Here is a 27,338-nt window from a genome sequence, read left to right as displayed (position 1 = left end):
ACTCGATTAAAAAAATTAATCTAATTAATTACAGGCTTTGTAATTAATTAATCGCAATTAATCGCATTTTTAATCACATATAAATATTTGACCTGAGAACAGTGAGAAGCAATTTTTTTCACATGGATTTTAGTATACCATTGAATAATGACTGAATACATAAGCTTAAGCAACAAAACATTGTTTATTTTTTTCAATGTGGTACTTATCCAAGACCAACAGAAAAGTGCAATTTTTGCCATAAAGTGTAGCAATAGCATAGGAATATAGTACATTTCAGAGATTCAGGTAGCCTATAGGTAGGTAGACCTTCTGTAAACTATAACACTTTGTTTTTTAAGTATAACACAATACTTTCAAGTACATTCAGAACATTGGAAACCCTGACTATTAGAAAACATGTCTCTGTTGCTTCAGAGGCCATAACAGACTTTGTTGATTTACCAACAGTTGATTTAAAAAATCTAATACATTTCAGTCCAACTCTCTCAATAACCTTGGCTAAAACAATAAACAGTTCAACATAAAGTGCCAGTTGCACCAACAACATAATAAATAGTTCAACATAAAGTGTACTGTACCATTTCAAATAAAATAAAAAAGTGCCAGTGATTGACCTCAATCCCTCCTATTCTTCCAATATCCTGATGAAAAATAAAATCTCTCTGTTGCATAGGCCACTGTTTGATCAACGCGAATTGGGTGTGGGTCCTTGTACTCCGAGTCGGGCTAACGTCCACGCTAGCTTCCACGCTAGCTGCTATAGGTTTTGCATTGAGGTGATACTTGAGGCCTGATGTGCTGCGGTGATATGCAAATTCCTTTTTGCATACAACCGTGCTCTTATCGATGCTTCCATCCGTCCGTTTTTTAAAACAAAATGTCCCATCCACGGGGCCAACCAAAGCGGTCTCATCAGCTTGTTCGTTCATGTTTGACTATTGTTCACTGTGGTTTGTTGTTGTTTGAAGTCATGAACGTTAGTTGGTGCTCCAGTATAATCGGTACCCCTGAAACTCATCCAGTGAGAAACGTTCCGCGGTGCAAAAATAAATGCGATTAAAATGCGTTAATTTTTTTAACGCGTTAATTTTTGTGTAATTAATTAATCTTAATTAACGCGTTAAAGTCCCGGCCCTAATTTTGATATATCTGAGATCCATAATATATGCCTAAAAATAGCATAATAGGAGACCTTTAAGAACATATAAAACTGTCAACCACCAGCTAGGTTAACCAATGTGAGTGTTTACAGAGTGTAAAGGTCAGGTAGGCGAATATATTACACAAAAAAGCAACCTTTGAAATAAGGATTGAGTTATAAGCATGGGAAATGCCTCATAAAGCCTCAAGGCTGCATAAAACCCTCCGCAGTGTGAGCTTTTGATTTGTAGTCCGCAACCACAAATCCCAGTAATCCCTGAAGTTACATTTGCATTGCATTGCCTTAGCGTTACGGACACCTCTCTTAACACTTCACTGCAGCAAAAGTTCATGAGTTGTTAAAATGAGTTTTAGTCTAAAGAGCGCACTGCTCTGCTGAATAATCGTATTCTTCCCATCCCTGAGGTTAGTCAAACTTCTGTCAGCCTAATTGAGTAATTCAAAGTCTTCACATTAATTATATTGAGATTACAAATATAACCAACATGTACATCATATCTTTTTTTCATCTTATAGGTTTTAATTCTAAAAGTATGATATACTTCTTTAACATGTAGCACTTGCCGTCCATATATCCAGCAGAACATCTATAGGCGCAGCATGTGATAAAAATACTTTCTAAAGATGCCACATGACAAAGATTGGATTAGGTATACCGGTGAAGTTACACTTTTGTCATCAACTCTTCTGCCCGTTAACCACATTATGGATGAAAGAGAAAGATATTGTGATGGATTCAATCCAGAAAAAAAATCAAAAGCTCACCTCAGAGAGAAATGTAATCCAACAGAGATGAGAGAGTTAGACGGATAAGATCAAAGTGATTATCTTTTACATAACACTTTTTTAAACGTGCTAGATTTTGTGTTTCGTTTCAGGGTTACGCTTTTTTTGCCCAAAGGCCTCTTTTCCATTGTATAAGCTGAATATGTTGCCTTTCCCTCTGTGGTGCTTCATACACTTTCCCGATGGTTTTTATTATAATTGGAACAGCCAGTTTGATTTTAGCCCCACAGGGGGGGAACACATCCAATTTGTCTCAAGGAAATCACCAGGTACATAAAGTGACAGCATTGTTTCAGAGCTTTTCACACAGAGTCAATGAAGGGCTTTAAAAACACCCGACACATAACATTGTGATGTTTTGTGTGTATTTTCCCATGCGTATATGTGGATATGACGTATGTAATGGTACTGAAGATTTGAAGGCGTATGTATCAGTGCTGAGTGTTAGATAATGTGCTTGTGTGCGTGTGTTCTCTCTCTCCTGGATGAAAAGATCAAGTGAATAAATGAAGCCAGTTCTAGGACCTGAAGCATGTGGATTCTCTTCACTCTGAATGAGTGGCTCTGTCCTTAATTGCGCCTCCATGAAAAAGCTCTCCTCGTCGTGCGATGAAATGCTTCTGGGCATCAGTTTGCACCATGACCCAATGCTGTAAAATATCACCCTGTGACTTTGAAACTCTTTGAAACTTTCATCACTATCAATGCAAAGCTGTGTATAGGGTTGTGTTCATGTACTGTATGGTGTCTATATTTGGTATGGGTTTAAAAGCAGTTTGCCTTAAAGCAAAACCGTTATCTCTTGTGTCTACAGTGCGATGAAAAGGTGCATGCCACCTTTATCTCATAACACATCTATTTTTACCTTCTGTGTCATAGAAAATACGTTTTATATGAGTAGCGCTTCTTTCGTCACAGAAGATTAATTTCTGTATGAAAGTATATTTACAGTGACAATGCCGACGTATCAACACCTTGTTTACCTTGGAAGAATTGTATTGTTGTTTGAAGTATTATCTATTAAAACAAACAAAACATTTAAAATCAGGAAATAAAAGGTTTATCAGTAATAATGTAAAGTAAGTTAGTTTAATGTAATGTAAAGAATAATGTCTCAAATCATGTGTGATTATCAAATAAATAAATATTTTACTTTGAAATACGTTTTTCGTTGAAAGATGATGATAAGCCCTACTGATTTTAGACCAAAACACATATTTCCATGACATTTCTTGACAATTATTAGGAAAAATGTTTAATTACAAACCATTAAAGCATCATCCTCAATATAATGGTGTTTAACAGAAATAATACAAAGATATATTGTTAGTGGATTGTTTTGGCCTCATATACTCCAAGAGCTGTTTTCTGTTATGCCTGTTACAGGAAGTGAGTGCAACATCCACCATGTAGACCCATTTATCATCATCCCGTGTTTTAGGAATGCATGCGAGCCGTCTACTGAAGCCAAGAGAAAGGCGACTGCTTTAGCTAATGGCTGTGAACGAGATGGTTCCGGTTGGCTTTGTCCATCGCACAACCTTCATCATCGGCATGCCTCTCATTTGTTTGGTGAATTCTCCAGTTAAACTGCTTGTGTCGTGTCAGACAGCAGCATGCTTGAGGGGAGGGTTTCCAAGTAGAACATTTTCCATCTCTTCAGCGTTGAGCAGTAGGTATTGGTCGGGAGTCGATTTCAGCAAGGCCAAAGTCATGGGTAAAGCATTGTAGGAAGCGAGGCTTGCTGTAGATTGCAACGTATGACCAGCTATCTTTCCCCTGTGGGTCTTTATGATATACTGTATGTGTCAACAGTGTTTCTGTTCAGCACACATAACGAACCTCAAGCACATAGAGGATTTTTCCACTTTGCCTTGAAATGAAGGATGTTCTCAGGTATGTGCAAAAGATCTTGAAAGTGGAGTGTGTCCAGAGGTGGGAAGTTGTGAAATACAAATGCTTTGTTACTGGGCTTACTGTAAGTACATTTTTTGGTATCAGTACTTTACTCCACGATGACTTTTTACTTTTACTTCTTACATTTTTAACAAAAATACCTTTACTTTCTACTTCTTACATTTTTAAAACAGGCTTGTTACTTTAGTTTTAATCTGCGTTTGGTGGCGTGATCATTATTTTTTTCATAGTCTTTGCGTGCCTATTGATTTTAACATGATCAGTGTATCCATCACTTCGACCATTTCGAAGATCGACCAATGAGAACTTTGTAATCTTTGCCGTTTTTCAGCATCAAAACATCCATTAGCTAACAATGACATTATTGTTCTATTAATATAAAGGGAGGTCAGTTACTTTATAAAACAGCTGGTAGTTATGGGTATTTTTTACTTAAGTACATTTCGAAGCCAATACTTCTTTACTTTTACTTGAGAAAAAAGTTTAGTCAGCACTTATATATTTTTTAAACATGACTATCTGTACCTCTACTTGAGTAAAGGATGTGTGTACTTTTGCCATCTCTGAGTGTGTCTGTGTGAGAGGGGCGCTCTGTGTATGCATGACTTTAAAAAACACACTTTATTGTCCCTCAATGAGAACAACTTAAAAGGACTTTATATTATATTCACTGGGATTCTTTGTGTTTCTCATTTATGTGCAAATACACTCAGGTTTCAACATGTCACCCCTAAATGATCACAAAAAGGCAGTCGGTTAGGTGTGATAGGAACATTTCCATCAGGCTTTCGTAAAAGGCGCTAGCTGAGAGCGGCAGCCTACCTCACCACCATTAGATGCATTGTTGTGATAAAAGAGCCTTTTGAAAATCGACTAGACAAGCTCATCTTACACAGGGAGAAAGGAACATGCTAAAACTCAAGGGAATTGTGCTTTAAATTACAGCTAACACACACACTCACACACCCTCACACACACTCCTACCACGGATATAATTGCTTTTCAGTCCCGTCCTTATATTTTCAAGATACCAGCTGTCCCCTCTCTGCAGTTGTAGTAAGATGTTTGATTCAGCTGATAGTGGCAAAACTCAATACATTCAAATAGCCACATTAAAGACACACTTCTGCCCGGCACTCTTTTATCTGTGCTGATATGTGACAGTCAGCTAGAAGGATCCACGTCAGTTTTTCCTCTGTGCCGCTTTTACTTCAGCGCTCTCACTTCCCCACTCAATGGAGAGGGGATTACAGCGGCATCACTCAAACCATTTCTCTACTGAAATCTATCTGTCAACTCTCTCCCCGAGCAATATTTCCGTATTCCTCCCAAGTGGAAAGATCAAATATTTGGTATTGCCTAGTGAAATACATTCAAAGGTTCTTAGCCAGTTCCACAATCCAAACAGGAGTTTCTCTTCTAAAGTCATTTATTTTACATCAGATCAAAGGCTTTTATTTCCATTGACAGAGGATAAGGATAAGCTGCAGTGGGTCTCCTGATACATGCACTGAAACACACACAGAATAAACACACACATGAACAGATATGTTTCCATGGTGGCGCACTACACTTCTGTGTGTATTTCATATTCAACAAAGACAACATTACTAACTGTTTTTTCTCTCCTCCTACTTTTCTTCGTCTCTCCATTCCTCCACAGGTGTGCCTGTACAGGAGTGTTGAGATTGAATCCCAGCATGCCTCTGGCTCGGCAGCATCACAGGGCCACTGTGCCCGCAGCAGGCTGGGTCCTGGCTCTGGCTCTGGCTCTGTTTCTTGCTCTGCAGGTAAAAATGGTTAGGTTCAAATTTGCCCGGTCCACTTTTCTGAGTAAGGCTTCCCACGGCTTTTTTTTTTTCCTCCCCCTTATTTATTATTTATTTCTAATCTACTATTTTAGCCAGCCATGTTAATCACTTGACTCTGGGCACAAATTCACACTGATTATTTAGCATATTATAGAGAACAGACAATTTTGAGTTGAGTGTTGTTTTTCTTTACTTTTCTTCTACACATCAGGCTTTTTAATGTCTAAAAGGAACCTAGAACAAAATATGACAGCTTATTATTCACTAATACAAAAGAAGACTTTACATTTCTATCCAGTTACCACCAATTTTGTTGGCTGAAATAACTTCCGCTAGGTTTAATTATGTTTTACTAGTCAGCTTATTACCATTAGCTTGATGAGATGAATACAAATTATATTTCTGGCTGAATTTGTAATGTTTTCAGCTGACTCGTTGTGAAAGAGGTGTGTTGGTTCATGGTCAAGAAACATAGATAGAGATTATAAAAGAAAAAGTCATTTTGATTTAAGTTTAAAAAGAGATTGAATGTACAGCTTGTGCAAAGGTTCCCTGTATTATACATTAAAATGTTCAAACAGTATGTTAAAGGCTTTTAGGTTGAGGCCTAACCCATTTAATTACATCTGTGGATCTCACTTACACATGTGTTACACTTTTACTCTTGTATTTAACTCTTAAACTCTTTACATGTAGAGTATTATGCTAACTACAGCCCCATGCACACACACATCAAAATGTGGAGGAATCACAATCTTGAGAGACCTGCTGTGCCTGGTTACGGTTGCCATACTGGGTTCAGTAATTGGGTTTGCGCACAGTTAGCGTTGATATTCAAAAAGGTGTCATCATAAATACAAGCCTTGGTTGATCCCATGGTGCCTGCCCGGGGCTTTATTTCCCTTGAAATGTTACCTCATCTAATGTTAGAAATGACCTGTGCTTGGTAACCTACAGAGGGAAAGCATAAGCTCTGCCCCACATGTTTAACTTGAAAATGGCATCGTCACTGTTGCAGTCAGTGAGAAAATCCTTGATATACATGTTTCAGTGTCACATTGTTTTGTGTCCCCCCCATGGGGAGTTCTCTTTGTTTTTTAGTCCCATCATATTCTGTAAACACAAGACATAAAGGACAAAAACAAACCCCCGAGTCCAAACCGTCTGTAGTGGTTTTTGTTTCACATTGCCTCTCTCTCCAGGGTGCCGCTCACGCTGCTCCTTCAGGAGACACCAAGCTGGTTCGTACCAACAGAGTGAGGAGGCAGACCTCTGGGAGGGATCAGCCCCCCTCCCCAGACAACGAGACCCTGCGGGATCAACCAGTGATATTTAACCACGTCTACAACATCAACGTACCCTCGGAGTCTCTGTGCTCTGTGGACGTGGACGCCAACGCACCATCAACCCCGGGTGATGGTGAGGTCTTTCGATCGATCGGGCGTTTGATGAAACTCACTGTAGTTCTATTATCTTCTGTCCTGAAGCCATCTTTTGTTCTCATAGAGACACACACATGCATGCGGTATTTTTATACACTTTTAAAAAAAACTTTCTTTTTGCTTCAAAGGCTCTTATGCTGAGTCGGGGTCCAGACCTTCTATGGAGGGTCCAATGTTTCCCAATGGTCCAACAGAATACATAGAGCAGACGATGGATGCTGACAGCCAGGTACGGATCTTAGCAATGATTTTTTGTTTGATTAGAATATAAAGCAAAGAGAGCAATGCAGCGTTTTGGATGACTGTCAGAGTGAGATGTGAAGAGCCTGTTTGTCAGTGATTTAGGCAGACGGTCTCATGAGGAACGGAAACATCTGTTTTATCACACATCATCATTTACCTACTGATATTCACGGTGATATGTAGCTTTGCCTAGAATTATTTATAAGACACACATCACCCAAAGCAAAAACACAAGCAGGACATATTGTTAAAAGAACCTTCAAATATTTCATAGTAAACTTTAAAGGCTGTGGTCATTGTGAATTCTAGTACATAACCTCCAGTTTAATTAATAGAAAAGTAACATTATTAAAATATTGATAGATTGCTGTTGAAAATCACTCCAGCCTAATAATTATAAATGATTACATTTCAAATTTCGACATTATGTACTGTATTAAGGAGAGCACTGTTTCTTTATACATTAAAAAAACATGCCTCACAATTTATGAATAACACAGACATTTTTCAAACAGTCATAGTGTAGTGAGGCTGAATTGTTTAGAGTTTGTTTTCTTGGTGACTTCATTGGATTTGCTCAAATTAGCGATGCCACCTTTTATCTTGCTGTTGGAAAGGGTTGAATTATTTTCTAGAAATATTTTTGATTATTTTGTTATTAAACCATGAAAGCTGATGGTAAGTTGGTTAATTATTCTGCCTCGTTTTGAATCTACCAGACTAAAGGAAAGTGTCTGATACTCAAAATAATTCACGGAATCCTCCTTATCCCATTACTGTGAATTAAATAAGCTTATGCAATGCCGTTAAGTGACAAAATGCACTTCTTAACCAAACAATTGTTCTACTTCAGGTAACATTCACTCACCGCATCAACATCCCGAAGGCTGCATGTGGTTGTACGGCAACAACCACAATCCAGCAACTTGCTATCAGGGTGGAGATGCTGGAGAGAGAAGTGTCCCTGCTCAGAGCTCAGTGCGGCTCTGGGTGCTGTGGGGAGAGCTCAGCCATGGGTGAGAACTGTTTAACAATGACAAACATGTACAAGGATTTAGGAAGCTGGAGGATGTTGTTTTTGGAAAATATAAGCTATTTGACCTGAGATATTTGCAGATAAATCCCTTTGGTATCAACCATTAGGCATTTGAATGTTAAAAAGCTTCAAAACTCACATGTGGCAAATCAAAAAAGACCGGTAGTATATAAGTAAAATATATAGAAAAAACAGCTTATGGGGAGACAGACGGCAGCAGAATATTGATGCTTGAGGGTTATTTTTTTTCTTCACACACAGTCTCGGTCTAAAAGCTGTGGAGAACCCTTTGCGACTGGTAAGAATTTAGTTCACTATTCAGAAGATGCCGGTATTATAATATGAGGGGATTAGAATGGATAGAGTTATAGGATATATTATGGTTAAAGGATCTGCTCCATTGACACCATCACCCTTTTCAAATATTTCCTGAAAACGCTCAATCTCTTCTGTGGGAATATGATTATCTCCTGCAGTCAGGATGTGAATCAGAATGAGGATGAAATGTTCAGCTGTGGAGGACGGCGGCTGGGTAAAAATGCTTTTCATCGATGTCTTGACTTCTGTTTCTTCCATCATAGAGGGATAGGACTTTTTCTGGATATCAGGACGGAAATGATTCGATGTCTTCATTTCTAATTTTAACTAATCATTTAACCCTAAAACTGATTCCCTTTCGATTTAAAGGTCCCCTATTATACTGTTTTTCATCCATATAATATGTATCAGATATATACAAAACATGTCTCTGAAGTGTTTTGCTCAAAATACCAAACAGATCATGCATTGCAGTATCCCATAATCCCCTCTGTTTCAGCCCTGTTTCAAAAGTGCTGATTCTCTGTCTGCTACTTTATATGAAAATAAGGAGCCACTCTCCACGCCCCTCTGAGAGATATTTGGTTAAAAAAAACACAATGGTGCTCTAGGACAGGGGTTCCCAACCTTTTTTCCCAAGAGCCCCCCCAAATGACTCCTGTTGGAAGTTGCGCCCCCCCCCCACACACACACACACACACACACACAAGGGGGGTTACCTTGGTTGGTGTTTGGCTAATGGTTACAGAAGCCAACAAAAACGTTATGACATCATAAAGTGGCCAAAATCTGATTTTCAGACAGGTTTTTATATAAATGGATCAGGACAAAAAGTGAGCAAATATTTTTTCCCGAAACTTTCAGAATCTCTTTACACAGAGGGGACACATGTTTCTGTATAAAATACATGAAAACGTGGATTTTGCATAATAGGTGACCTTTAATTTTACTTTGATATTTGAATAAACCGTTTTTTGTTTTTTTAAAGGTCATTTGGACTTCCTGCCAGGCTGCAGCGGCCATGGCAGCTTCAGCTTTGACATGTGCGGCTGCATCTGTGAGGAAGGCTGGGCCGGCAAAAACTGCTCCGAGTCCCGCTGCCCGGACGACTGCTCCAACCAGGGTGTGTGTGTGGAGGGGGAGTGTGTGTGCGACCGTGACTTTGGAGGCGACAACTGCTCAGAGCCGCGGTGTCCTTCAGACTGCTCGGGTCGCGGGCTCTGTATCGACGGAGAGTGTGTCTGCGAAGAGTCCTTCACCGGCGAAGACTGCACGGTGGGCAGGTGTCTGAACGACTGCTCGGACCAGGGGCAGTGCGTCAACGGGACGTGCCAGTGCAGGCCGGGGTACGTGGGGGAGGACTGCTCCATGGTCTACTGCGCCAACAACTGCAGCAAGAAGGGAGTCTGCAAGGAGGGATTCTGTGAGTGCCAGGATGGCTTCGCAGGAGATGACTGCAACTCTGGTAGGCTATTACTTTTTATCAATTTAGTCAGTTTGATCCTCTTGAAGAACATTTGTCAGACATTTGGGGTTCAGTTTCCCAACATGGAAACTCCCTTAACAATTGCTCAGAAAACTCAACTTAAAGACATGCTACTTTGTGCCTGTGACTTAAGTTTGTCATTGCGATATCTGCAATGTAGCGAATGTGGACATGACAATAAAGCCTTGAATCTTGAATTGACCTTCAGACAGATCACTTTTTGATCTTTCTGTGCGATCAGGTGTCTTTATAATAAAGCTGCAACATTAGATGGGATTTCTACGTTACCAAGGCAACTTAATGTCATGTGAGCAACTATTCTTTCCAGTACAAATATATTACAGAAACTTTAAATACACGACATAAACTTTAAATATATTACAGAAACTTTAAATACATGACAGAAACTTTAAATACATGACAGAAACTTGAAATACATTACAGAAACTTTAAATACACGACATCAACTTTAAATACATTACAGAAACTTTAAATACATTATAGAAACTTGAAATACATTACAGAAACTTGAAATACATTACAGAAACTTTAAATACATTACAGAAACTTTAAATACATTACAGTGGGTAATGGCATTCATGTTCCATGGAGTGCTGAGAGTTTGCACAAAGATAACAGCTACAGCGCGGGATTTCATTTATCGCCACACTATTGAGGAAATAAAGGAAGAAATTAATCTTACAGCCGAGTGTAGTGTTTGGATAGAATATAAACCGTCTTATAAATTATGCTCCATGAATCTTGTTGGCCTCTCTGAACCCTACCGAGCAGCTAGGGAGATCTGAGCAATAGATACATTAATGCAAAGTTCTCTCTTACTTTCTGCTACAGCAGTTAGGTACATAGGATCTGAAAACTCAGGCCCATCATTTTAAGCATCTTGCAGTCCTTAAAAACATCCGCTTCAAATCCAAGTGGCGGTTGACTTGCTGGACAGCAGAAGGTATGACAACACTAAATTGTCAAAAGTCACGTTCATCCGACCAGAGAGCTGTCACATTCACTGCAGCTGAGACAGTTTTTGACTCACACTCGCCTTTTGTTCACACCCAGCGTTTCACACCAACATAACAGATGCTCCTCTCCCTTCTAAAGCTGCTGTCAACAACATGAAGGATGATGACAGGCAGAAGAGTGAGCAGGAGAAAGACAGACACGGCAACTCGTATTACTGAGGCTCATTCTTCCTTGCTGCCCTCCCCTTTACTATATATACCTAGTGAGGGGGTCCGAATTGCTTATTTCTGCCCAATTAGAGGCTAAAATAGCCAATGCTTATAACGGATAGTTTGCTGAATACAAAACGAAGCAGTTCAATTACCAGAGACCTGTAGGGTGACAGGCTTAAGTGTTTCATGTTATCAAAAGCTGAAGAAAGCGGAATGTATTTTTTGCCTCAATTATGGTGGCCTATATTCTTCCAGTGTGAGAAATAATGGAGGCTGTTGAATTTAAATGGGATGTTTCGGGCGTATGGGAAGATACAGTATATCTTTACATACAAATATGTCCACACACAAATCAAAGATCAACTTTTGTTATAGTGTAGTGTTTCATCTTGGCAGCAGAGAAACTCCACAATCAGTTCAATGAGTCCTGATTCTTCAGTTACAAAAGTGGCGAGTACGTCACCGGAGTGCTCGTGGTGACAACTGACATTTACAATCTGCACATAGTGGGGGGGTCTCAGCGCTGTGCATGCACTCAGGAGGTTTTCCTTCAAACTGTGGAGTCTTTACATTCATAGTAGGATTTTTATAACATCTAAAAATGCCTTTTGTTAACTTGTTTCAGTCAGAATAAAACGGTATCACTGACAAACAATGGAGAGAGATTCCTAAATATCCGTTAGGAAAGATACATGCTAACAAATTCACACCCCTCTGCATTTGAAATAGTTTGCAACTAATATAACCGGTGCATTTGTAACATCCCGGTAATGCAGATAAGCATTTCAACACATCATTTGTTAAACATAATTCTAACATTTGGCTGAAGGGATACAACTGAACTTCAGATTCATCCTTACATGTCTGATGCTTTTTGTTCTACTTGGGGGAAATCCTTAAAACAGTTTGACATCACAACTCCTTGTAGACAGCCAAGAACAAGATGTGCTTAAAGGGATTACAAATAAATCAGACTTTAAGGTAGGCACGGACAACTGCTTCTGAAGTTGGACATTAGCCCAATCAAAAAGAAATGTTGATAGGATGTAAGAATCACGTCCTTGGTGAAAATAAAGGAAATATCTGCATTTGAGTTTCCTGGCAGCCTTTCATGTATCAACATCTATGTGAGATGCTCACCGCTCCTCTATCTCTGATGTATATTATAAGTAAAACGCTCCTTATCTAATATTTCATAAGAACCTTTTCCGAAGTGCCCACTTGAGAGTTTGCCCTTCATTTTCTATAGAAGAGAAAGTCTTTACTTCCTATACCGTGGGTTATAGCTCCTTCGTTTGATTTGTTATTTCCTTCATATACGTGATGAAGCTGAGTCTAATCGATGAAATAAATCTTGCTAATTGAATGCTGCAGGATCTGTCCCCAGTGCAGGCTCACTGTTTGGAAATGAGCTAACTACTGTGTAGCATGGGCCCATCTGTGGAGAGTGTGTGGAAAGGGCTGAAACGGCTCCTAGTGTGTCCAAAGGTTCCCCTGAGACGGTCTCAGTGCTGTGCTGTAGTCCTGTATCACAGGAGAGATGATGAGAGTGTGAGAGGTTGCTTATCACACTATCACACTCAATTTACTCTGTCTCACTCTGGTTTCCCAAGTCATCCTTATTTTACTCTCATTTAACCGTGCGTTTATGAGGCTCCTCTATTCTTGTCTTTTTTCTCCTCCTGTCTGTGAACCTGTCTTGTTTATTTGACTCAAACTGTGTGTACCTTTTGTCTTGTCTTCTCCTCCTTTATGTCCTTCACCTGCCTTCCCCCCTCCTCCTTCTTGTTTTTGGCAGTGGGAGCTGTAAACACTCTTGTTTATGCCTCCACATTGACATTCAACACCACCTTTCAGGGCTTATGACTTGACGATCTCTACTTCAGAGTGAGGGCTCCTCCCTGTCATGTAAACACTCAGCCTCGTGTTTCCACAAGCTCTGGCTTCTTTTACTGACTGGAAAACACATATACGCATTGCAGTGTACCCCGTGTTCATGTTTTAACGTGTATGCATGAAGAAAAACAAGCGAAACAATGACACAGAGATGTTGTGTGGGGTTGGCACAATAATACAAACTTTTTAAATGCTATTTATTCTACCTGTATTGAACCTGAATGGCACAATCATGCAGAGAAAGGGGAAATATAGCAACTTGATAAGGCACTCCGCTTGACTATATTTTGCCTTTCTTATTGTCAGGATACATCCATTAGTGTCCTGGTCCATTTTCCATCCATTAAAAACGAAGAGAAAAGTGAACTCTTCACAATTACTCTTTGTCACAGCCCTGCCGATCCTAATTGTATCGGTGGAATGGAGAGTATGATCTCTCCCATGAGACTTACTACTAGGTGCCGCAATCGGAGAGGACCATGTGCCTCTTTGAAGGATAGAGCCATACAAGAACGTCTCAGTATTGTGTACAATTCTGAATTAGGGCTCCAAGGTACGGCCTAAAGTCAGTGAAGTGCAACTAAATATGATCATTGTTCGCACCAGTGCGCCTGACATTTAGCAGGTGTGTCTCTGTATGTGTGAAACCGAGCCCTGTTTATCCCCTCAAGCCCCATCACAACCTCAAACATAACGGTCATTTCAAATGACGGTTTTGTCAGATTGCTTTGGTGCCGGTTACAGCGGTCCCCAGACCTGACATCATCAACAGAGGTATCTGCTCCACTATCTGGCTCTCGTGTCCCTGGTTAGGTGACTCATCCATCCGAGGCGCTTGATTAATTTTGAAAGTGGGGAAGAAGGGTTTCCAAAAATGTGTGTGCATGCAAAAGGCCCATTACATTTTATATGTCCCTGTTGTAATCAATGTAAAAGTTAATCTGGATCCTTGCCCTGAGTATCTCAATGCTCACTCTCATAGGGTTGGGGAAGCTCAAGCTAATTAGACTAGATCTAATGTTACTGATTGTGCTTGCTTTGGTTCAAAATCAACATGAGTACATTAAAATGCTTGACATTTAATTCAGATATGTATTATTGTGTGGTGTCAAATAAATTAACAAAAAAGTCTACTTCAATCTGATGCATATTATTTGTCTGGATTAAGGAAGTAGTTGTAGCACTGGCAGTCAATTCCCGAGCCATGAAGCCATATTTTAGCTTTTGCTCCATAAATTGAGTTGATATATGTTATCAAAAATGCCTCGCTTTGCTGGCTAACATAAACACACTGAAATTGTTAATTATGGGTGTGAAAAAGGTTGCCATACAATTTTGAGCAAGTGCGTTTTTCAGTATTCCCACTAAGGTAGACAATTGCTAACTGCAATCTTATGACACATGCACTATACTAACAAGTTAGTCCAAAGGGGATTTTCTGATGTTACACTTTATAATTGTTATTGTAAAACACACCCAAAAAAAGCAGTTTAAACTTCATTTGTGTTGGATTTTGTCTCGACAGTGGCACCCGCCATGAACGTGAAGATCCGAGGCGTGACTGACCGCACCATCGACGTGGAGTGGGAGGGGTCCGTTGTTCTGACAGATTTCTTAGTGACCTACACACCCAGCAGCCCGGGAGGTATGTACAGAGATATGCTGGCCTGTAGAAGGAAGGAAAATTGCATTTCAGTTACAGTTGATTCAAAATGTCTTAAAGCATGTATATCTTTGAAAATATATATACCATTGTATCTTTGTACCTGCCTTTCTATCAGGCGTGCAACTGGAGATAAGGATTCCAGGCAATACCACGACCTGCACTATCTCAGGCCTGGAGGCGGGAATAGAGTTCAACATCAACGTGTTCGCTGTCATTAACAACAGTATCAGCGTCCCTGCCAGCATCACGGTTTCCACCTGTAAGTGAAGCTCGTGGCTGTTGTGACCAAATGTTCTCACGGGAGCACTAAAGGATATTCCACTGAGGCTATGTTTGGTGCATGACCAACAGAATATAAATGTAATACCTCAAACTAGTACCTTGTTAAATATCCTCCGTCTCATTCGGTGCTGTACTTGCATTCTTCCATGAACACAGCCGTTCATGCGGATATACACACACACCTTTTATTTTTTGTTAAAACCTCCCTAAGATGTTTTTCAGTGTCAATAGAGTGAGAATACCACCTGCTCCTCTGTGCCAACTGGCTGTGATTCCTACCTGAAACACCTGCGTGGTGTCACTCACACTCAAATACACGCAAACGTAAATATGAACACCTTCTGAATATTAAACTCTTGGTCGGTGTTAATACCAGGGCACCTGATCCGACAAAGAAACACTATTCCCTGCTTATCAAAGGTATGCAAGCTCACTGAACCTCTGAATAGTAATAGCTTATTTTCAAAGGCAAACTGAATATTGTCTCCACTCAGCTGGTTACTTACCGTGCGGTGTGAAGCCATCAGTCTTGGCTGGTAAAATGATCCTCCATTTCACAGATAAGTGACTTTAATTTCAGTGATAGCAACATTTGGAGTTATAAAGTTAATTGAAGGCAATTAAGTTTGGTGCAACCATTATTCATGTGCGATATGATTTGTTGGGTTGTCTTTGCAAAACGTAATTATGAAATGAAGTATTTGATTATCTGGAAAGATTTATGAGGACACGGCTGCCTGTGAAAAAGTAATTTAGGTATTTTGCTAAATAAAAGTACAAGTCATTTGTTTTAAACCGAGGCACTGATGTTGGACTACTGGAAAACATTGCATATATAGGCAGAAAAAATAAAAGGTTGTTTATCAGTAAGAAATGTATTAAATATATTTATTAGCAGGGGGTTCCACTTTTAAAAAATTGATTAAAGGAAATGTGTGCCTTTGTACTATTTTAGCAGTGAAACACAAACTTACCCTCGATTATTGATGGTTATTTTTAAAGTATTACCGAGGGAACCGAACAAAAAAACTGATGTAAAAGAGAAAAAGTGGACACCTCAGTATGAGGTGGAGTCGTGATTTATGGGCTGTGTGGGTCACTGAAGACAATAATACGTCTCTGGCTCCCTCTACAGATCTCTCCAATCCCGATGGCTTGATTTTCAAATCCATCACAGAGACGTCAGTGGAGGTCCAGTGGTTACCCTTCTACTATTCCTTCGATGGATGGGAGATCAGCTTCATCCCCAAGGTAGAGTAAAGCAGTGTGAACACTCAGCGTATGTGATCGCTGTCAGTCCCAATGTGAGACTACAGCACTATTTCATGCTTTTCAACACAAGTGCACTGTCCTGTGTGAGACCAAACAAAAAGGATGAGCAAATGACCGTCTTTTTCTCTCTCCATCACCCACAAACACACACACAGAGTATTTTATTTTATTCATCTTGCTTGTTGACAAAAACAAAACGTTATTTTTTCAAACTGACTTTCGATTTCTGTGAAGAAACAGGAAGAAAAATAACTGGATGGATTTATTGAGGGTTTTGCTCAACTTGAGGCCCATACCAAATTAGACGAGCGGATTGTCTTAAGCTTATTGGCTATTAGGTGGATGAGCCAATAAACCCCTTTCCAGAATAACCCCTTCATGGAACCGTAGCAGGGCCAGGTTCAAAGCCAGAAAGCAAAAACCTTTCTCTTCCTAATTCCCGCCGTAAACGCAGTTACTCTCTGCACTCTAATCTCGTGCTCTCTCACAGTAATTGGTTTTCTCCTTTAAGGTGTTCTCGGGGGGAGATAGCCTTTGGTCCGGCCTCAAATCTGATGTTAAGATGCTTTTTTTCTTTTTTATTTCAAGCCCTTAACGGATAGAACATTTCCGAATGGTGAAAAAAGCAGCGGGATTCCTAATTTAATTGTATTGCTTTCAGCCATCTTCTCTTTCGCCCCAATCCCCTATGTCTCTGTTCTTCAAGCAATTTCCATCCTTCCACCTTTTCTCCTTAATCTCTTGTTTCTATTTCCATCCACCACCTCTCAGTCGAAATACCTGACTCACTTCCTCTCTACCCTCAAAAGGTACCCTTCAACCTTTTCTTTCTTCTTAACCTCTCTCTTCCTCTCCTCCTGTATCCTTCCTTGCTTTCCCTCCCCTTGCTCCAACCACGGGGGAAATCATATTATGAATTGGCAGTCCCGCCCCCCGTGGATTTAATCCAGCAATGGGGATTGTGAATTTTGACAATCTTGTAATGGAAGTAGGCATGAAAGCTATGCGAAAAAACACAGAACTCTCTGTCAAAAAGGAAACAGAGAGAGGGAGAGGGGGAGGGGCAGGGGGAGATTTGTACTTGCCGTTAACGCTGTTAGAAACAGCTACAGATATTTTATATCCGACACTAAAATGAAAAATCCCACTGCTAGCACATCATACCCATGTGTTATATGTTAGGCTTGTTGTAGCTGTAAAGCAATCATTCAATCAACATGGCTGCCAGTAGCACTGTACTTTTATTACATTAGTTTCAGTGGTATACTGTATATTCATATACAGCCATACAATCTATATTTATCTATAGAATTAGAAGGATACCAGAGCAGTTTCCTGGAAGGTCCATCTTCATTTTGTTTTGTTTTTTTGATTGTTGGACAAGTTGCTGTGTCTTTCTTGGCAGATGAGATTAACACACATGGAAACACACACATGAGCATGCATAACGATCAGGGTTTACCTGAAGTATCTCAGCATTGTGATTCATGCTGAATATTCAAACAAAGCTTAGAGGTCAGTCCTCATGATGAGGCTCTGCAGTATTGTTCTTACCTTAAGCACTTTTTTTTACCATAATGATCTTCAAAAGCCTGAAAGGATGTTCGATCATGCTCAAACTACTGTTACGATGCACTTTGTGATTTTCTCTTTCACTCTTGGAAAGAAGAGACCGGGTAATAACTACAAATCAATCTTTCAAGCTGCATCAGGTATAATTAATCTGGTGATGAAATGAGATGTAAACCCCCAATGTGTCATTACAAACAGATTTTCCCCTTGCCTCTAGTAATATCCAGCCATGTAGTTATTTAAAAAATACGGTGCTTCATTCGTTTTCCCATTAAAGATATTAAAGTTTTATTCACTGCTGTAATACCGTTCAAATGTAATATTATTATATTGCTTTTTGTGATAGTCTGAGGATTATTAGAATCACTTCATGACTCTCTTTTTTTAGGGGCATATAATTACATGCTGTCTTACTTGGAAACCAAATTACCATTATAATTAACCAAGAAGAAATCAAACAGATAATGATCATCAGTGTTAAATTAAAGTAATAAAAACACCTCAACAAGGACCAGAAAAAGTATTTTGTCATTCCTCATCTCAGCGACCTTGTCGGCAAAAAGAATGATGACTAATTACGAGCAAACTGGCATCGGAGATGGGAGTGGATATACTGTTATGGTGATTCATTTAGCATAATTTAACATTTAACTGTATTATTATTGAGATTGAGGACCATTTGTTATTGGAACATTACCGCTGTGTGTTACTGCCCACCCTGGTAATTTAGCTGAGGTGATTAAATGGATTACATCTCTAATTACAGTTTTGATTCAGGAAAGCAGCAAGCTGTTCTAAGTTCTGTTTTAATACTGTACGTGCCTTCGTAGCGCTGGCTTTTGGGAATCTTGGAGCAGCAGTAGGTAGAACATCTGTCTGTTGGCAGGAAGTGCATGTGCAACACTTGCTCTCTGAGAACAGCTGGGAAAAGCAGTGGCTCCATATGGATGAGTGACAGGCCTTTAGAAATGTACAGAGTGCTGCCTCTGCAGAACATGGCCTGAGAAATATCACTGACTCATACTTCCGCAACAAGGTTCTTAATCTGCTAATTCATCTAAAACATGTACGAATCAGTCAAAGGAAATATACAGTTCAGAAAGTCTACTGCATACATGAGTCACTGTTTATGTGTATCTGCTGGAGATATTTTGCATCTGCCAGATGCCTTATCTCCACTGAGACACAGAGTTTAAGCCGCAAAGTAGCTGGCACTTACTCGAAATATGCAGATTGCATTGCTCTTCAGCTCATCACATGTATCTCTTGTTTTTTTTTCAAAGGACAATGAAGGAGGGATGACTGCACAGCTGCCCAGCACCATCACTTTCTTCGTGCAGACTGGTCTGAGGCCAGGGGAGGAGTACACTGTGAACCTGGTGGCGCTCAGAGACCAGGGTCGCAGCCAGCCATTCACTACCACTGTTACAACATGTACGTATGAATAGAAGCTTTATGTTCAGTCATTGTTCTTATGTTGAACATGAATACATTTACTTTGTAAGTAATTATGGGAAGTATTTCTTCTTTCATAGCAATTTTCCTTCATACGTTCTTGCCGTGAAATAGGTCTTAAATTCTATTCAAAGTGGTCTTAAAAAGGTCTTAAAAAGTCTTACATTTGAGTTGGCGAAACCTGCAGGAACCCTGTTTAAAGAAACAACATTTAAATGTCCCTATCATGCTATTTTTAGGCAATAGCATAGGTCTCAGATATATAAAAATATATAAAAAACATATTTATGGAGTGTTTTGCTCAAAATACCAAACACACCGGGGACACATATTTATGTACAAAATATATCAAAAAGTGAATTTTGCACAATAGGTGACCTTTAAACAAAATGTGATTACAGCTTTTGTTGCCAGGTCAAACCACACAACATGATTTTTGTTAATTTAGTTAAACACATTTAGCAATACTGCCATAACATGACATTTCCCTGTGTTTTGTCTTTATATTTCTGTTGTAAATGATTATCTTTTCAAAAAAAAAATCTTGTGTGATTGTAGTATGCTTTTATTACATATACAGCACTTTGGCTCGACCAAAAATCGTTTTTAAATGTGCTTTATAAATGAAACTTGATTTGATTGGATAATAAAGTGTTTAGGGGTTTTAAGATAAGTTGTGAATGTGCCCTAAGGAGGAATACGATTAAATAGCCACTATAATTTTTCTTAAACATTTGCATATTTGATCAGAAAAAGGTTATTTTATATTAATATGAAATGTGAGCAGCACTGCAAATGAAATATTGTATTATTATGTATTAATCTGTCAGTTAAAACCCACCCAAGGGGACATCTCAAAGTCCTTGTTTTGCAGAAACAACAGTGTTTGTTTTAAAGTGAATAAATAACAGAAAAACTGTAAGTTTTCAAAATTAAGAAGCTGATTGAAGCAAATGTTTGCTATTTTGCCTGATTAAAGGCTTAAATAATTAAGTGATTATTATAACTGTCAGCAATTAATTTTCTCCATAAATGTCATTTTAGGACATGTAGCAAATATTCCGTCCACACAAACACACGCACACAAAAATGCAGAGTTAAATACGATGTCACCTTGGCGTATTTGATAGTCTGCCATTATTAATGTCCCCAATATAAACCTCACTGAGGTATTGCCCCACTCATCACCGAGCTGCCATTATTACTAGACATCTGTAATAGAGGCAATTCAAACCTCTTTCGTAACAATTCAAACTCTGATATCCGTAGTCAAAACACCATCAATTGTCCTGTCAAATCTCTGTTCATTTTGTGGGGAGTAATTAAATAAGGATTAATAATTCATGGCACACTGTCATTAATTATTTTACGACGGCCCACTGCAGGACACTTTATTGGATAAAAAAAGAGGAAAAGACACATTTGAAGTTACTCAATTATTAATAACAAAGATGTATCCTTCCTCTGAGACGGAGTGAGTGTGATGAGGAGTCGGAGGAAAACCAGAGGGAGAGGAGAGCTGATGTGAGAACAGGTTCTCAGCAGATGTCTTCCTCGGGATGTTTTCTAGGACAAGACCCAAGGGCCCAATTTCCCAATTTCAAGGATCGGGGTTGACCTGCAACATGTGTAGCCTTATTCTCAGACTTATTTAGATCTCAAAAGCTTTAAGAAGGAATTTATGTTCTTGTTTCACTTACTGTTTGAAATATTTCATTTACATAAGTTGGCCCTGGGGACATCGACAGAGAATCATTATGCTCAACAAGAATGGGGCTTTCAATTCAATTACAACTGAGCATTGTCCCAGGTGCTATTTGGGCTGTCTCTTCAAACATATCATGGATAATTCAACATGTATCATAAACTGGAAATTAATTTAATTGTAGTTGTATATTAGATACCTGTTAACCTGCTGTGAAAATCATCAAGAAAAGTGTTGATTCAGAGATCAAAAGCACCTGCATTTCCCCCACAATCTGTTAAAGCAACAGATGTCACACCATAGCTTCAGTGGATAAAGGTAATCCACAGGTTAATGAAGCAGAGTGCTTATTGTCACATTCTTTAACACTCCATTACCTTGACTGAAATGTCTTTATTTTGATGCTCTAACAATGAGAGCATGCAGAGTAATACTTTATGTATCCCTATTCTTTCATGCAGCAACTGGTTCAAGGTTCTTTATTTGTCATACTTGCATAGCTACAGAGTAGTTATGTTGATGAAAATATTAGGTCACAGGCTTCTCCAACAGTGCGACACAATAATACAGAAAAACAGAAAAATATTGTGCAAGTAAATATTAAAAGGTAAATACAAAAAGAAAAATAGTAGTGAAATAAGAGTCTATATGCAAGTCATTGAAATATGATATATTAGATAAATAGATAAATAATTACTAAGTAGCAGATGAATGTTATGGATGTTGTTACAACAGTTCAGTTGTTTAACAGTCTTATTGCCTGTGGGATGAAACTGTCCCTGAGTCTGGTGGTTTTAGTCCGGATGCTGCGGTAGCGCCTGCCAGACGGCAGCAGACAGAACAGTTTGTGGCTGGGGTGGTGGGTTTTTTTTATAATCCGGAGGGTTTTCTTCCAGAGGCGCTGGGAGTAAAGGTCCTCCATGGATGGCAGCTCCGTCCTGGTGATGTTCTGTGAACTTTTCACCACCCTTTGTAAAGCCTTACGATTGAGGGCGGTGCAACTGCCATACCAGGCCGTGATGCAGCCAGTCAGGATACTCTCTATGGTGCACCTGGTGAAGTTGCAGAGTATCCTGGAGTCCATGTTGAACCTCCTCAGCCTGCGGAGGAAGAAGAGCCGCTGTCGAGCTTTTTTGGTGATGGTGGTGGTGTGAAGACTCCATGTCAGGTCCTCAGTTATGTGGACCCCGAGGAACCTGAAGCTGCTGACTCTCTCCACCGTAGTCCCATTGATGGCGATGGGGGCGTGTCCCTCTCCCTGCTGCTTCCTGTAATCCACAATCAGCTCCATGGTTTTGCTGATGGAGATGGAGGTTGTTATCCTGGCACCAAGATGTCAGGTCTTCGACCTCCTCTCTGTACGCCGTCTCGTCGCCGTCTGTGATTTAGCCGATGATGACGGTCGTGTCGTCAGCAAACTTCACGATGGTGTTAGAGCTGTGTGTGGCCACGCAGTCGCGAGTGAACAGGGAATAGAGGAGAGGGCTGAGCACGCAGCCTTGAGGGGCTCCGGTGTTGAGGATCAGGGTGGAGGATGTGATGTTTCCCACCCGCACTGCCTGGGGTCTGCCCATCAGGAAGTTCAGGATCCAGTCACAGAGGGCGCTGTTGAGCCCGAGGTCTCTGAGCTGTAACTGAAGGCTGAACTGTAATCAATGAACAGCATTCTCACATACAGGACTGTCTCAGAAAATTAGAATATTGTGATAAAGTTCTTTATTTTCTGTAATGCAATTAAAAAAACAAAAATGTCATACATTCTGGATTCATTATAAATCAACTGAAATATTGCAAGCCTTTTATTATTTTAATATTGCTGATTATGGCATACAGCTTAAGAAAACTCAAATATCCTATCTCTAAATATTAGAATATCATGAAAAAGTATACTAGTAGGGTGTTCAACGAATCACTTGAATCGTCTAATTAACTCGAAACACCTGCAAGGGTTTCCTGAGCCTTGAAAAACACTCAGCTTGGTTCAGTAAACTAAATCACAAGTATGGGGAAGACTGCTGATCTGACTGCTGTCCAGAGGACCGTCATTGACACCCTCCATCAGGAGGGTAAGACACAAAAAGAAATTTCTCAAAGAGCAAGCTGTTCACAGAGTGCAGTTTCAAAGCACATCCACAAAAAGTCTGTTGGAAGGGGGAAATGTGGCAGGAAACGCTGCACAACCAAGAGAGATGACCGCAGCCTTAACAGCATTGTGAAGAAGAGTCGCTTCCAGAATTTGGGGGAGCTTCAAAGACAGTGGACTGAAGCTGGAGTCCAGGTATCAAAAGTCACTGTTCACAGACGTGTCCGGGAAATGGGCTACAATAGCCGTATTCCCATGGTCAAGCCACTTCTGAACTCAAGACAACGGAAGAGGCGTCTGACTTGGGCTAAGGAAAAGAAGCACTGGACAGTTGCACAGTGGTCCAAAGTCCTCTTTTCAGACGAAAGCAAGTTTTGTATTTCATTTGGAAGTCAAGGCGCCAGAGTCTGGAGAAAGGCTGGAGAGGAGCAAAATCCAAGTTGCTTGAAATCCAGTGTGAAGTTCCCACAGTCAGCGATGGTTTGGGGAGCCATGTCAGCTGCTGGTGTTGGTCCACTGTGTTTCATCAAGCCCAGAGTAAATGCAGCTGTGTACCAAGAGATTTTAGAGCACTACATGCTTCCGTCTGCTGAAAAGCTCTATGGAGATGAGGAATTCATTTTCCAGCATGATCTGGCACCTGCCCACAGTGCCAAAACCACCAGTAACTGGTGTACTGACCATGGCATTACTGTCCTCGATTGGCCTGCAAATTCCCCTGACCTGAACCCCATAGAGAATATGTGGGGTATTGTGAAGAAGAAGCTGAAAGACACCAGACCCAACAATGCTAATGAGCTAAAGGCCGCTATTGAAGCATCCTGGGCATCCATAACACCTCAGCAATGCCACAGGCTGATTGCCTCCATGCCACGCCGCATTGATGCAGTAATCCGTGCAAAAGGATTCCCAACCAAGTACTGAGTGCATTAATGGACATTTTCAAATGTTTGATTGTGTTTTGCTGTTATAAATCTTTTTTTTTTACTTGGTCTGAGGAACTATTCTAATTTTTTGAGATAGGATTTTTGAGTTTTCTTAAGCTGTATGCCATAATCAGCAATATTAAAATAATAAAAGGCTTGCAATATTTCAGTTGATTTGTAATGAATCCAGAATGTATGACATTTTTGTTTTTTTAATTGCATTACAGAAAATAAAGAACTTTATCACAATATTCTAATTTTCTGAGACAGTCCTGTAAGTGTTCCTCTGGTCCAGGCGTGAGAGGGCAGTGTGGATGGTGAGGGCTATGGCGTCGTCTGTGGACCCGTTTGTTCTGTAGGCGAATCGAAAGCTTTTCCTACACTCATTAGTGAACAAGAACTGAGTGTTTAAACCATAAAGCCAGAGAGTTTATGTTACGGCCACACATTTCATCATATATTTTGGGCCTATGGTAGTACCAGTTACAGTTGTGCATGGATCACCCTATACTTGCACATGACGTTTGTTATTGCTATTTCATGACTAGCAAAGTCCTATGAATCAACATAACAAAGCACCGGTCCAGATTGGGCTCCCCTCTGAGAAACACCACCTTATTGTGGAGGAGGGTTTTGTGTTTCTTCGACACGGGGAGCTAACTTCTTTTGAAATGTGTTTAAGTTCTTAACACCTAGTATGTGCTGTTTTCCAGCAATCGGCATAGAAAGACTTTAATCGCGGCTTATGTTTTACACCTTGCAGAGATAAAGCCTATTGTCTCGCGTGTGTTGGGTCTGATAAGCTCTACAGTACATGCTTGGCTGTCAACGAACAGCTTTTCCTGATAACCAATCTACCAATGCATTGGCTTGTAGCAGTATTAACATGAACTTTCATCTCTTCCTTATAGACTGACTGAAATGTGTTCAAATCAAAAGTTGGCTTCAATCATTTGGTCAAATTACCAATTGTATTAATTCTATCTTTTGATTTTGTTCAGTTCAAACATAATTTAACAGTACCATATTTTAAGCTGCTTGTGGTTAGACAACATTTAACAACTAAGAATGAATTTGATTTTAATCTATGAAAGAAAATTAGATATTTTAAGACAAATAAAAAAAAAGTTGTTTCTTGATGTACAGTATGTTCACAAAAATGGTATTCAAATTAGACAATCTAAGAAGATAAAATATTAAATATTTTAAGGATTTTTGGCACGTGTGGTTATTTTTGTATGTGTTACAAGCCAAAAAGACTAAGAAGAACTGTCTTATGTGATGGCAAACATATGAAATATGTTGGGGTTTCTGGAGTGTGTTTTGGACAAAACAAGCAATTTATAGACATCACCTTATGCTTCACAGACTTTTGACGATTTTCTTAAATTGTATTTACCATATTAAATAATTGTTGGTGGCATCTCCACCTACGAACGTTTTTGAATCCAACCAAAAAATCAGGTCAAATTAAAAAGACTGTACATTTTGAAAACAATAAATCGACCAAGTAAAATAAAAGTGCAGCAATAGATGGAAAGGTTGGCAAAGCGAGCAACAGGACAGTCGATAATTCTGCTTCTTTCCTCCTTTTTCTGTATGCAGTGATTGATGGCCCCACTCAGCTGATTGTGCGGGATGTGTCAGACACCGTAGCGTTCGTGGAGTGGACACCACCGAAGGCAAAGATTGATCAGATCGTGTTACGATACGGTCTGGTGGGAGGAGAGGGTCCACGGACCACCTTCCGCCTCCAGCCAACGCTCAGTCAATACTCCCTGCAGGTGAGTGGTGTGGTGTGTGTGCAATGTATCACATTGTGGTGTCACAGATCTCATCATACACACACATCATGTGGACTCACCTGCCATCTGTGGACAGAAAAGCTCGTCCTCACAACTTAAACCATTTATCTTTGGGTTCATGGTTGGCTTTGGTGTTATTACTTTGTACTCACAAGTGCTATGTTGTGTGTGTACTGTTGTCATGCTTGGTAATATTATTTATTCCCAGAGTCTGCCAGCCGTCTGTGTCTGGAGATTAAACATAAAACAAATGAGAAAAGCCATGCAAAGAGATTAAACGGGCCTAACTGTCCCTGTTTTTTGTTTTTGTTTCACAGGTTCTGCGTCCTGGCTCGCGTTACGAGGTTTCTGTGAGCGGAGTGCGTAGAGGAAATGAGAGCGGATCTATTTCCACTGAATTTACTACTGGTGAGGTCTGACAGCAAGCAGATGTGGTGATAGTAGTGTGTGTTTGTGTGTGTGGGATCCTGGCCTGCCTCTGAGGATAGAAAAGTCTATGACATATGGCCTAATGTAAAACATAACGTTTATCTGTATTGCGTATAGTAGTGAACATCTGGTCAGAGTAATTATTGCTGCAGTGTGTAGTTTGTGGATTTGTTGTGGAAACACTATCCTTTCTTGTTTTGAATGCAAACAAAAAGTGAATTCATCAAAATGAAAAAAATGTAATACATCATCTATGTGTATGTAATATAATATGCATTGACTTACTAGTGAGCCATACAATGTTACAAATGAACATGTGATGCAACTGATGTAAATAATGTATTCATACAAACAGATCAACTGTAGTAATTAACAGTTGCCCACCAGCAGTGTCTGTGTCTGATTTGTAAACCGCTGATGTTTGCTTGTTCACAATCGCTGAGAATTGGTCTCAGTGTCCCCAACATTGTCAGCTTTATCGTTCTTCTCAGAGATCGATGCCCCTAAGAACCTGCGGCTCGTGTCCAAGACCTCCACCTCCCTGGAGCTCGAATGGGACAACAGCGAGGCTGAGGTAAATAAATGATGACCGAATAGCCGTTGCATTTCATTTTCATGACTTGTTTTTCAGCCAATTTAAGTTACTAACACGCAGGGACAAAACAACATTTGAATAGCATATCAAATGTAATGCAATGTTATATATTAGAACATCCCAGAGAATAGGAACTTGTTTAAATTATATTATAATAATTACATAATGAGTAAAGATTCTGAATACCTCCACAAGCTATTCATGCCAAACATCTGCAATGTAATATACAGATATATGGTCTCTTCTGAAAGCACATGTT

The 27,338-nt window shown here is 39.8% G+C and overlaps 1 protein-coding gene across 8 annotated transcripts in view; it reads left to right on the top strand.

The window, feature by feature from the left end:
- tnr (tenascin R (restrictin, janusin)) overlaps nucleotides 1-27,338 on the top strand; it is a 188,452-nt gene that overhangs the window by 110,936 nt on the left and 50,178 nt on the right. For 7 of the 8 annotated variants that reach the window (XM_079652471.1, XM_079652465.1, XM_079652464.1 and 4 more), the window contains 12 exons: nucleotides 5,531-5,657; nucleotides 6,881-7,097; nucleotides 7,249-7,349; nucleotides 8,217-8,379; nucleotides 9,706-10,182; nucleotides 14,815-14,934; nucleotides 15,071-15,214; nucleotides 16,373-16,488; nucleotides 19,365-19,515; nucleotides 25,856-26,034; nucleotides 26,373-26,463; nucleotides 26,958-27,058. In XM_079652471.1, the coding sequence (XP_079508597.1) occupies nucleotides 5,568-5,657; nucleotides 6,881-7,097; nucleotides 7,249-7,349; nucleotides 8,217-8,379; nucleotides 9,706-10,182; nucleotides 14,815-14,934; nucleotides 15,071-15,214; nucleotides 16,373-16,488; nucleotides 19,365-19,515; nucleotides 25,856-26,034; nucleotides 26,373-26,463; nucleotides 26,958-27,058 (1,950 nt within the window). In that variant the 5' untranslated portion in view covers nucleotides 5,531-5,567. The remainder of the gene's footprint in view (nucleotides 1-5,530; nucleotides 5,658-6,880; nucleotides 7,098-7,248; nucleotides 7,350-8,216; nucleotides 8,380-9,705; nucleotides 10,183-14,814; nucleotides 14,935-15,070; nucleotides 15,215-16,372; nucleotides 16,489-19,364; nucleotides 19,516-25,855; nucleotides 26,035-26,372; nucleotides 26,464-26,957; nucleotides 27,059-27,338) is intronic. The other variant, XM_079652470.1, reaches the window with a different exon arrangement.

Source organism: Notothenia rossii (assembly GCF_949606895.1).
Source record: "Notothenia rossii genome assembly, chromosome: 9".
In the NCBI taxonomy this organism is placed as follows: domain Eukaryota; kingdom Metazoa; phylum Chordata; class Actinopteri; order Perciformes; family Nototheniidae; genus Notothenia; species Notothenia rossii.
The sequence above is the reverse complement of the archived record's forward strand: the minus strand, read 5'-3'. Positions and strand labels throughout refer to the sequence as shown.